The sequence below is a fragment of the Ursus americanus genome, chromosome 11, assembly GCF_024610735.1.
Source record: "Ursus americanus isolate L20-20 chromosome 11, mUrsAme1.1.p, whole genome shotgun sequence".
NCBI lineage: Eukaryota > Metazoa > Chordata > Mammalia > Carnivora > Ursidae > Ursus > Ursus americanus.
This window is the reverse complement of record NC_142137.1, coordinates 74,099,760-74,112,084: the sequence shown is the minus strand read 5'-3', so window position 1 is coordinate 74,112,084 and position 12,325 is coordinate 74,099,760. Positions and strand designations below refer to the sequence as shown.

General features: G+C 54.8%; 1 protein-coding gene across 7 annotated transcripts in view; it reads left to right on the top strand.

Moving 5' to 3' along the window:
* Positions 1-11,730, top strand: part of UNC93A (unc-93 homolog A) — a 32,617-nt gene extending 20,887 nt beyond the window's left edge. For 3 of the 7 annotated variants that reach the window (XM_045776212.2, XM_045776208.2, XM_045776214.2), the window contains 4 exons: positions 1,208-1,343; positions 2,369-2,500; positions 5,823-5,990; positions 10,975-11,730. In XM_045776212.2, coding sequence (XP_045632168.2) covers positions 1,208-1,343; positions 2,369-2,500; positions 5,823-5,990; positions 10,975-11,240 — 702 coding nt within the window. In that variant the 3' untranslated portion in view covers positions 11,241-11,730. The remainder of the gene's footprint in view (positions 1-1,207; positions 1,344-2,368; positions 2,501-5,822; positions 5,991-10,974) is intronic. The other 4 variants (XM_045776215.2, XM_045776213.2, XM_045776211.2 and 1 more) reach the window with 3 other exon arrangements.
* The last annotated feature ends 595 nt before the right edge of the window (positions 11,731-12,325 follow it).

Sequence of the window (12,325 nt, the reverse complement as noted above, 5' to 3'; positions counted from 1 at the left end):
CAAGGGGCCAGAGAGCCAGGACCAAGGCTGCTTCTCGGGGATTGCCCTTCCTCGACCAGGAAACTTCTCCAGCTTCATGCCCACCACAGCTCCCTCCCAGGTAGACGTGCCGAACCAGCAAGATGCCCAGTTAAATCCAAATTTCAGGTTAACCACAAATATCTTTTAGGACACAGATGCTCTGTGCAGGATTCGTGCGTCCTAGATCCTCTGGCACCCCCCACTCCTGGGACAGCCTTGACGGAGGGTCTAGGCGTTTCAAAGACTAAAGGCAAAAATGACAAAACAGTCCTTTGGCATTTGGCCACGGCCCCTCCCATTGCAGTAGACTGCGTGGCGTGTGACCTCAGCCATGGCCCAGCCTGTCCCGAAGCAGTAGAGCTTCCTGTCCAGCCCGCTCGTCTGTGTATCTGTCCTGATTCTGCCCAGGGACAGGAGTGGCGGGTGTGGGTGAGAGGGCACGGGCGGTGACAGCACGCGCTGCCCCGGGGTCCAGGGTGGGGCCGCTCTGTACCCCACCGTCCGGTGCAGGAACACTCCTCTGTCTTCTGGCCTCCATGGAGATTCCCTTCATTTCCTTCACATCTGCTTCTTCGCCCTTAGGGTTTTATTTATGGAGCTGTTTCAGGTTCCCAGAAAAATTGACAGAAGGTGCCGAGAGCCCCACATGGCCCGGCCCCACACACGCACAGCCTCCCCGTTATCAGCGTCCTGCCCCAGAGGGGACGTTTGTTCCAACCTGTGAACCTGTCATGATATGTCACCATCGCCCACGTCAGGAGTCACTCCTGGTGCTTGCGTTCCGTGGGTACGGACACGTGCGTAAGGACACGTGTCCAGCATTATGGTATCACACGGAGTGGCTTCGCTGCCCCGAGAGTCCTCTGCACTCTGCCCGTTCATCCCTCCCCACCTTCTGGCAGCCGCCCGGTGTGCAGAATAGGGAACGACCCACTCCGCCAGCCCCCACGTAATTCACAGGAACACATGGCACAGGAGGCGTGGGGGCATTGCGCGCAGGTTTCTGTCCTTGTTAGTTCCCACCGAGCATGGGCCTGTTCTCCTCCGGTTGGCACCGGGAGGCCAACCCCGCACACCGGCCGTCCCACAGCAGAACACATGTTAGTGTCGCCCGCAATCCCTGATCCAGACTCGCCACCACACCGTGCACGGCCGGGGGGTAACGTGCCCTGTGCTTCCCCCACAGTCCTACACCACCTGCGCCCTGGGGATCCAGTTTGTCGGGTACGCGATGATCTGCTTCTCGGCCACCAACTCGCTGTGCTCCGTGCTCTACGGAAGGCTGTCCCAGCACACGGGCAGAATCGCTCTCTACGCGCTGGGTAGGCAGACCCCGTGCCACTCGGGGTAGGGGGGAATGGTGGCAGCCAGACGGAAGGGCGTGCTCTGCTCAGCGAGGGCGTGCGGGCTGGGTGTGCGCGGCCCTGCGGGGAGGCTTCCCGCCCCCGCCTGGTGGGACAAGACTGCGTTCTAAGCACACCTCCCCCTCTGTGCCTCTTGGGAAGGGAAGAAAGAAGCAGAGACAGTGAGAATAGTAAGGGCATTGATGAGACCGTGACCTGGCGGCCCAGTCGGGGTCTCCCGTGTCTGCGCAGGGACACAGCAAGGAGGGAAAGAATAAGCATTAGTCGGCGCCCAGCAGGGGCCACGTCACCTGCTCAGGTTTTCCTGTTTCATCCTTACAATCGCCCTGGGGGGTGGACAGTGCTCACTCTACAGACGAGGAAATGCAGGAACAGGGGAGAGTAGTGACTTGCCCTTTGACCCGGCAGCAGTTTCAGCAACACCATAAGCTGTTCTGTGACTACATTGTAACCATAGATGCCGCAGTGTCCGCAGGAATCATGAGGCCAGAACTCACCACCCACTGGGGTAAAGTCAGGGGGGATGAGCCTGCGTGGCTCTGCCCACCTCTCCGTTCACATCTGCACCTGCTAGGGAGCCCAGCGCCGTCCCCACGCCCCCAGCACTCGCTGACAGTCCGACCCACGACAGCCCACCCCCCCTTCCATCACTCTGGGGTCTCCCCAGCCGGGACACAATGACACTCCCTGCAAGGCTCAGGGCTCGTCACCCCAGCCCTGCCTGGACGGCGGGGGGGCCAAAGATGAGCAAAGCGGCTCCCCCGGCCAGGTGCGCGCTGCAGTGAGAGGCTGTGAAGGGCACACCCCCGGGTCTGCCGGCGTGTTCAGTGTTTACATCCAGCTGAGGAAGGCAGTTTGGAGTATTTCCAGGAACCGTTACTTACAGGTTGAAGCAAACAAAGAGGTTCCCTGAGCATCGCCTCGTCCAAGCCTCCCTGGGGCTGCGCTCACTTCCTGCCGGTTTCTACCCTCCACGCCCGCAGGTGCGGTGACCCACCTGTCTTGCATCATCGCTCTCTTGCTGTGGAAACCTCATCCCCACCAGCTGGCTGTGTTCTTCGTGTTTTCCGGCCTTTGGGGCGTGGCCGACGCTGTCTGGCAGACACAGAACAATGGTGAGTCTCCTCTCGGGGGTCCCTACCTAGGCCAGCGTGGGGGACACATGGCAGGCAAAGGACCCGCCGACCCGGGGCCCCCTGGGGAGGTGATGCGCCTTGCAGCGAGCCTAGAGCAGGACACAAACAGGGACCAAGCGTGCTCCAGGTGCTTACTTGGATTGGAGCGTTTGTTCAAACCCAGGCTGCAAAAGAAGGAAGTCAGCCACGGGCACAACCTTTTTCCCTAAGCATGGCGGACCCCTCGTGGCTATGTGTTCATCCCCGAGCAGCGACACGGCCCATGTGCTGGGTGCTGGAACCATGGGGCTGGAGAAGCCTTCTAGGCACCCTTGGCCCCGACGGGGAGAGAGATGTGTAACCTCCAAGTGGAAGAGGGGACAGGTCACTGTGACAGCAGCCAAACAAGGGGCACTGGGACCAGGGTGCAGTTTTCTGGGAAACTGAGTTGGGAGTGGGAGGGGCGGTCAGCGGGAGGCCTGGGGATCAGGCCTGAGTCAGGGCCCAACTGACTGGTGGGGGGAGGCCGCAGCGGTGGGGGAGCCGGGGGAGGCTGGGGCGCCGGGAGGGAGGCTGTAAGGCTGAGACCACGGTGCAGAGTCTGTGTCCGGAGAGGCCACTTCCTGGTTCATAGAGCCATCTTCTTGCTGTTCCTCACATGGTGGGAGGGACAAGGGAGCTCTTTGGAGACCGCTTGTAAGGACACAAATCCAGCTCATGGGGGCTCCGCCTCAAGACCTCATCGCCCCCCCGAGGCCCCACCTCCTAACACTGTCACCTAGGGGTTAGGGTTCACCCTATGAATTTGGGGGACACAAGTGTTCTGGTCACAGCAGATGGGACACACTGAGGGGACAGACTGGGCCAGGGTGCTGGGGTGAGATGGAGAGTCTGGGGGCCTGACAGGGGCCCCAGCCTGCCTGGGGAGGGGTCCAGCTTTGCTCAGCTTTGGTACAAACAGCAGAAAGGGTCCAGGTGGGAAATGACAAGGTCAGCCCCATCGGGTTATGGGGGGACAAGGGGCTGCTGCGTTCATGGAAGACAAAACAGAGTCCCATCGAGGCGGCCGCGGGGCAGAGCAGGAGGCAGGGGAAGCAGGTCAAACAAGGCAGAACTTCCGGCCTGAGGGCACAGCGTGCAGGAAGCCACCGGGCCAGCTGGCGGGCGGGCCGTGTGGCCTGGGGCGCAGCGTCCCCAGGGTGAGGGTCTGAGGGCAGACAAGCAGAGGCAGAGAGAGGACCCTGCTGGGGACTCAGCCCGAGAGGTGGTTGTTGCAGGGCTCAGCACCCGGTGTGAGAGCATTTAGATGCAAAGTCAGGGACTGAGACACGGGAGGATGCAGGGGAAGGGGCCGGTAAAGGAGAAGGTGGGGAGCTGAATGAGGACGTGAGGACGAGGAATGAGAGGGTCAGGGGGACAGAGGGGTCCCCCTTGGTCCGGAGAAGGGCTGCCCTTTTTCTGGGGACCACGGGAAGCTTTGTCACCATGGGAGAGGAGTTAGCAGGGTTCTCAGGGAGCGCCGGGCACGACAGCCACGACCGAGGCGTTGCTGGGCTTCACCGTGTGCCCGTTTAGTGTTTGGGGATCCCTGACAGAGCCTGCCAGCCAGGCACGCTCTCACACACGCTCGTGGGGCCACGGAGCAGAGCGCGGGGGCCAGGGTGCTTGCAAGGCCTGGGCTCTGAGGGCAGAGCTGGGATTTGGGCACAGACCTGGGGCTTCGGCCCAGAGCCCCGCCATCCTATTGGGCAGTCTCTGGAGCTGGCCGGGAGAGCGGGGGGTGGTGTGAGCACGTGTGGAGCCGCCTGGTGCCCCCGAGGCTCAGCCACCCACAGAGCAGAGGACAGGAGGCCGTGACATGCCACTAGCCGAGCTTACACAGGGTGCAACATGGGACAGAGGCCACCCGAGTTTGAACCAGGTGATGGGCGTCTGTGTGTGGGACGCAAGGCCCCATGGGGCCGGGCAGCGAGAGAGACACAGTGGAGGAGGGGCGGATAACCACACAGGGGTCAGTGGCCCTGACAGCAGGGGCCCCCAGTGCTGGGCTGCCGGACCTAAGGCTTCTGCGTGAGGTGCTGGGCACGGAGTGCCGCACTCCCCCTATGCGAGGGCCACCTGGAGGAGGGACGTCACGGTCACCATGAAGCACAGGACAACAGCAGTGGGTCCGGGTGCACAGGGAGTGGCCGGAGCCTAGGAGCAGAGGTCCAACAGGAGGCCGGGGAGGCCCATGGCGATCGGAGCAGGAGGACCTGATGAGGGAGTCAGTGACAGCCCAGGGATTGGGCTGTCTGGGGGGCGCCTGTGTTGTGTCAGCCGAGGGTCATGCTCTCCATGGTGAGATGAGCCGTAGCTGAGGGGTGTCAGAGCCGCCACTAGGAGAGAGGCAGGAGGCAGGGGTGCGGGTGGCACACGTACAAATCTGGTGGCCGAGGGCTTCCATTTTGGGAGGTGAGTGAAAATGACAGCCCTGAGTTTCCCACAGGCCCTTCTACAGCCTGAGATGGGGAGTGGGTGTGGGATGCCCCACGGCTTGGCTCCGAAGAGAGCCTCTTCCCCTGGTGGCATCACCCCCAGTTCCGCACTGGGAAACACCTGGGGGCTAGAGAATGGGTCAGGCCAATCCACAAACAGCACAAGGGTGGGGGCCTGGCTGCTGTCCCCACCACCAAGGAGAAGCACACAGGACCTCGGTCATTGTGGCCTCGGTGCCCCCGCGGTGGCTCCTTTCTTACGAGCTGCGTTGTGGCCAGCTCACAGAACAGCTGGAAAAACATCTTCACACAAATGCAGTGCGGCTGGATTTGGGGGTCCGGGCTTCACGGCCTCCCCAACACCTCGGGGGTGCAGGAGGCTTTCGTACACTCCTGAAGCAGGTGACAAACCTGTGTGCAACTCCGAGCCACCATCGAATGTGGCTGCAGCAGTGACAGAAACTGTTCACAGCTGGGCTCGCAGGGTCGCCGCAGGGAAGTACTGATTCCATGAGGAGTGGCAAGCAGAAACACCTTAGGTTTTTTGGCAGTCCAGAGCCGTAAACCCGGGCCAGGTCAGGTCACCTGGTGAGCGTCAGGAGAGAATTTCTTTCAGCATCTGCGTGCAGGAGTGAGACACCCAGTGCGTTCCTGGCGCACGCACATGCCATCTTGCTTCCCACCGTGTTGGCCGACGTCTCTGAGCTCATGGGAATTTTTCAAGTATTCACATGTTTAAAGTCAGGCAGGGGACAGGGGTAGGAGTCACATCATAGCCCATGCAGTAATTCCTTAGATGTTTCAGATGACTGCAGTGAAAATGCTTGGCTTTCTTTCTCCCTGAGATGCAGGAATGATGACGGTTTTCACTGTCCTTTTCCTGCCGAGGACAGAAGAGCCTGTCCAGCAGAGCCTTGTCGGGACTGGGCAGACGAGGTTAGGTGAGGTCCAGCGGACACCCGGGACAATCGAGCACCATGGGTGGCCGGAAGACGGACTCCCTGGAATAAAGGGTACTAATTTAAAATGAATTAATTCTGTCTTCTTGTGCAGACAAAAAGTAATTTTTTTCAAGGAAACATCAGTTGCTGGGGAAAATTGTTCATTATTTGAGAATTTCTTTTGGAGTCTAAGCTTGCCGTCATCCTCGCAGGGACCGATGTTTTCATCACCGAATCCCCTGCGGGCTGACAGCGCCAGGTTCCCTTACCACCTGCTGCCCTGCCGCGGGGCGCCCACGGGCTCCTTGTGTTTACAGAGACCGCAAATTTTGTGTAGCTTCTGCCATTTTCGTTTTTTTCAAATAGCAGGTTGGATTTGTCATCTTACTCTCCCTGAGCGTGAGTCTCTTGCTTGGGAGGACAGGTGAGGTGAGCCACGCCCTTTCCTAATTAATGAGGCTGAATGCGGTTCAGTGCAACTGAACCCTCCTCTCCACCACTGCTTCCCAGTGTAAAGCCTGGCTTAAAAGCAGACCAGGTGCTGGAGCTCCGGGCCCTCCTTCCTGGGGCAGGGACGTGAACCCGCTCCACGTTCCCATGGGGCTCCCAGGCGTCCGCAGCCTTGGGAGCCACGGATCTGGGCCACGTGCTCGTCTGTTCATTCGCTCTGACAGTTCAGCAAAAACGGGCACCGTTGCCATAGCAATCCTCACACGCCAATGCGCTGCATTTGAGATTCAGAATGTGTGGTCTAAAAATACTCTTCTGCCCTGCTAACCGCCAGAGGGGCTGTCTCGGGTTGATAAACACAAAAAATCTGCCTCTGTTACCTGCTCAGATCACTGAGCCTGTCTTCTCCAAGCAAACAAGACTGCCCGATGACATGTCCACACCCTCGTGCGCGGACAGGGGTCAGTCAGCCTCTGGCCGCTCCCACCTGTGCCTTTCTGTGGAGGACGAGAATGGGAGCAAGACTTCTTTTCTTTTTAAATAAACTTTTTATTTTGGAATAATTTGAGTTTACAAAAAAGTTGCAAAGACGGTACAGAGAGTTCCCATGTACCATTTTCTTCGTTTCCCCTAATGCTAATATCTTGCAAAACAGTGATACATTTGTCGAAACTAAGAAATTAATGTTGGTACATCACTGAACTAAACTTTAGACTTTATTTGGCTTTCTCCAGTTTTCCCCCTTTGTGTGTTCCAGGATCCCTCCCATGGTCCCACCCATAGTCCCATCCCGGGTCCCCATTGCATTGAATTACCACAGCTCCTTGGTCTGATCTGGGACAGTTTCTCTTCCTTGTTGTTCATGACCTTGACACTTCTGAAGAATACTGGTCAGGTATTGTAGCACGTCCCTAGTTTGGGGTTGTCTGATGTTTCTCATGATTAGGCTGGAGTTAAGGGTTTTGGGTAGGAAGACTCCAGAGTGAAGAACTCTTCTCATCACATCCATCACTGATGATGTGAACCTTGATTGCTGACCAGCCCGGTATCTGCCAGACCTGTCCAGTGCAGAGTAGAGGCTGCTTTTTCCTTTCCACAGCCAGTTCTGGGAGCCAGTCACCACATCTAGCCAACAGTCAGCGGGAGGTAATTAATCTCCACCTGCTAAAGGGGGAGTCTGTACAATTTTTGTACAGAAGGGAATATTTGTCCCTCCTCCCCAGCTTATTTAGTTACTTCTTCAACCATTTGTCTCCATTGCTTTGGGCTTATGTATTTATTACATCCTTTGGGTCACAGTCCAAAGCTACGTTACTTGTTCTGTTGCTCTACTTGTTCCAGCATTGGCCATTGGGATCTTTCTTGTCCTTCCCTACTTGCTGGTAGGGAACTATTCCAGATTCGTCTCCTGGGCCAGCACTAGCATCAGCCATTTCTCCCAGGACCCTGGGCTCCTTTTATTGCACAACAGTGTTAGAACATAAGATTTGCGTGCTGGGCATGCTCATCGCATCTGAGATGACAAGGCTTCTGGGGGCCAGATTGGGGGGATGGATGTGTGCATGCTGGCCACACGTACACACGTCTGTATTTCTGTATCTGCCTATCTGTAGGTACGTTAAGTGAGGACGAGTCCACACTGGGGTCCCTGACTCCCCTCCAGCACCACGGGTTCATTCTGGCCTCCCCTTGCTGATCTGTGCCTTCCTTCTCTGACAAGGAAAAACCCGGCTCCCACTGTGCACGCCACATTGCTTATTTGCTCAAACCTAGTCTGCATGTGAAGAGACTTCAGAATTGTTGAAATATTATTTTATCTACTTTCCTTTTCTATTGAATGTCTCTCCCCTCTGCCCACCATGTCCCTAAGTAACTGCTGGAATTTGACACTACTAATGTGTTGCTTTCTTTATGTTCAGATTAAAATAGGATCCAGATATTTCCTGAAAAGCCAAACTCGGTAATTTATAATCATCACAATCTAAATTTAATCTTGAAATCTAAAGATGCCAAACTACAGACCAAACACGTTACTTTAAAATCAGCATTGCCACATTACTAGAATGTTCATGGAACTGGGGTGTGTTTGCTCTGGTACTGCACCTGTTCAGGGCAGCACTGCACCTGTTGGCCACAGAACATGGAAACACTCACACTCGCAGCCACAGTGTTTCTGACGTGGATTTTCATCCCTAACATCTCATTTTGGGATCCAGTTTTAAGTGTCACCCTCTAAAGAAAGACAAGCGATCTTTAGTTAGTTTTTCTTTAAATTCCCGTTAGTTAACATACAGTGTTACATTAGTTTCAGGTGTGCAATATAGTGAGTCAACAATTCTATACATCACCTGGTGCTCATCACAAGTGTATTCCTTCATCCCCATCACTTGTTCAACCCAATGTCCCACCCTTGTCCCCTCTGGTCACCATCAGTATATTCTCTATAGTTCAGAGGCTGTGTCTTGGGTTTGTTTGTTTGGTTTTTTTAAATTTTTCCTCTCTCTCTTTCTCTCTTTCTTTTTCTCTTTGCTCATTTGTTTTGGTTCTTGAATTACATGCATGAGTGAAATCATACGGTATTTGTCTTTCTCCAACTGACTTATTTCAATCAACATCATACTCTCTAGCTCCACCCATGTTTTTGCAAATGGCAAGATTTTGGGGCGCCTGGATGGGTCAGTTGGTTGAGCATCCAACTCTTGATTTCGGCTCAGGTCATGATCTAAGGGTTGTGAGATCGATCCCCACATGGGGCTCTGCACTGGGTGTGGAGCCTGCTTGAGATTCCCTCTCTTCCTCTTCCTCTGCCCCTCCCCACTAAAAATGGCAAGATTTCATTCTTTCTTATGACTGAATAATATTCCATTGTATATAAACACCACCTCTTCTTCATCCATTCATCAGTTGGTGGACATTTGGGCTGTTTCTATAATTGGGCTATTGTAAATAATGTTGCTATAAACATAGGGGTGCATGTACCCCTTTGAATTAGTATTTTTGTATTCTTTGGGTAAATACCCGGTAGTGCAATTGCTGGATCGTAGGGTAGTTCTATTTTCAACTTTTTGAGGAACCTCCGTACTGTTCTCCAGAGTGGCTGCACCAGTTTGCGTTCCCGCCAACAGTGTAAGAGGTCTCCCCTTTCTCCTCATCCTCACCAACATCCGTTGTTTCTTGTGTTGTTGATTTTAGCCATTCTGACTGGTGTGAGGTGGTATCTCATGGTTTTGATTTGTGTTTCCTGATGACGGGCATCTTTTCATGTACCTGTTGGCCATGTGTAGAAAGACATGAAATCTGTAAAATAACTTAAGAGTTACTAAATCCCAGACCTTGTTATGAGACCCTTATTTCATTGAGGGCACTTCACAGGCTCGGACAACAAGGGCACCTTCTTCTGAGCCTTCCAAACAGCCTCTTGTTTTCCCAAACAAATGTTGTTTACGACGTATATCTGACCTTGTATCTTTCTGATGGGCTCGTCCTCCTGAGTTCCTCCCGTGGTAGGCAGACAGCTGAGTAAGCAAATGCCAAGAAGAATCTTCTGAGTGTTGACATTTCCAGGCAGGGTTGCAGGAGACCTTGCTGCTGGCCTCAAGCAATGCCAGAGAGGCTTCTCTTCCCTACATCCCTCCCCTGCGAAATGTAGGGAGGAGGAAAGGGGCAAAGGGCAAGAAAGGAGGGTGAGGTGGCCCGAGCAGCTCAGGACAACAGAGCAGGTTAGGCCAGCACTGGGCATAGCCAGGATGCTCAGGATGGTCCCTGGGGATCCACACGTCTCTGCTGAACACTTGCAGCTTCCTAGCTGTTAACCCCCCTACACATGGGCCACCTCACTCAGGTCAGGAGACGGGGAGCTTCTGGTTTTCATCCAGGCATACCAAACATTTTACCATCCTGCAAACCGGAACCAACATCATTTACTCTCCTCTAGAAGCACTTATCAGACTGTGCTCTCCTGCTAGGGCTGTCAGCAGAGTACAACAGACATTTTGTTTCTTACAGTTCTGAAGGCTGGAGGTCTGAGACCCAGGTGTGGGCAGGCTGGCCTCTCCTGAGGCCTCTGTCCTTGGCCTGTGGACAGCTGTCTTCCCCCTGTGTGAACATCTGTGTCCTGATCTCCTCTTCTTCTAAGGACACTAGTCGTGGGATGAAGGTCCTCTCTAATGACCTCATTTACCTTAATCACCTCTTTAAAGGCCCAGTACAGTCACAGTCTGAGGTCCTGGGGTTAGCACTGCCTGTGTTTGTCTTTGCTTTTGGACTCCAGTGAAGGGCCATGCCTCATCTGACCCAGGTGGGGCCTCTAAGCTCTACTCTACTTTTCCACGTACTCACCCACCGAGGGTTAGGCTGGACTGAGCTCCCTCCAGGGCTAACATTGCGTGAGTTCTGTGTTTCTTTTATGTATGATGGTTCTTCGCTGCTAAAGAATGTCTCCAGACTTCCATAATCCCCAACATAAAATAATTCTTTTAAAAAAGGAAACGTTCCTGACTTTGTTGAGAAAATTGGGCATTCGCAAAATTGCACTCTTTTCATCAATAATTGAAAAAACACATTTGAGGTTTTGCAGCAACGTGTTCATGCCGTGTCTCCTTTGCAGTTCTTTACGGCGTTCTGTTCGAGAAGAGCAAGGAGGCCGCCTTTGCGAATTACCGCCTGTGGGAGGCGCTGGGGTTCGTCATTGCGTTTGGATACAGCACGTTCTTGTGCGTCAACGTCAAACTCTACGTCCTCTTGGGAGTCCTGAGTCTGACCATGCTGGCGTACGGGACCGTGGAGTATCTGGAGGCCAAGAAGCCGGCCAGGCCAGTTGCCACGGAACAGACAAAGCCAGCGGACGGGGCGGAAACAGAGACAGCCATGTGACAGGGACGCTCGCGGTGGCACAAGAGGGCTCTACCCGAAGGGCCTCGGCTTACGGCTGATTCTTCACAACGTGTCGGCAATAGTCAGCCGTCCTGAAGACATACGTAGTTATATTTTGTGTATAATTTTTTCCTATTCTGCTAAGTTTTCGGTCCACCACGTCACCAGTGGAGATGGAGAGTGTGCACGAAGGAGTCATTCACGTCGGACACAGGGAAGAAGGTTGGGCGCGTACTCAGCCAACGGCACCCGGCTCGGGAGAAGCGGCGGCTGCCTCCTGCCCCTGCTGTTGTACGTACTGTTGCTGTTTGTAAGAACCGGGAGATGTGAAAAGAATGGGTCTGGCACTCTAATTTTACAAATAGGTAAACTGACATCCAGGGAAGTCAGCTGACTCCCTCCCAGGGTCAGTGAGCGACAAAGCCAGATGAGCGTTTATGTCCCTCGAAGTTTATAGACTATAAGTTTCTGAATAAATGCAACTATACTATGGGCCGAGCTCCCCTTCAGATCTTTTATCCTAAATACGCACCTAGCTCACACACCCCACGGTCATCAGGTAAGTGGGTTAGCATGCTGCCCACTACAGTGCGTGAGGCTAACAGTACAATAAACCTGGACCGTGGGTGGGTTTGTTACCTGTTACACGTGCGCCTTCCGTTCAGAACCCACATCCGCCAACAGTCTGTCCCCGTCCTTGTCGTTGCCGTTCACCAGCTGCTAATGCTGGCCTCTGCTCCTTCTGAGACGTCTACCTTCTCCCTGGAGCTCAGCACCCTCTGGCACCTCTGACGGTGTTGCTGGGGTGTGTTTCCCTTTTCCCCTTCACCCCGAGGTGCGATCCTTCACCCTCAGTCCCTGCCCTTCACCAAGGCTTCTCCCTTCATGGCCCATGAAGGTGGCCCTTCTGCACATTCCCACACCTCCTGCTTCCCTGTGGACAGCCCTGCTCTGGCCCAGCCTCCAGCCCAGCCCAGCACCGCCCCCCCGCCTTTAACAAAGTCCTATCAACCGTTTAAAACCCTCCCATGCTCCCCCGCCCTTAACGAGGCCAGCGTAGTCCAGCCCCAAGGCCCACAGGAGGC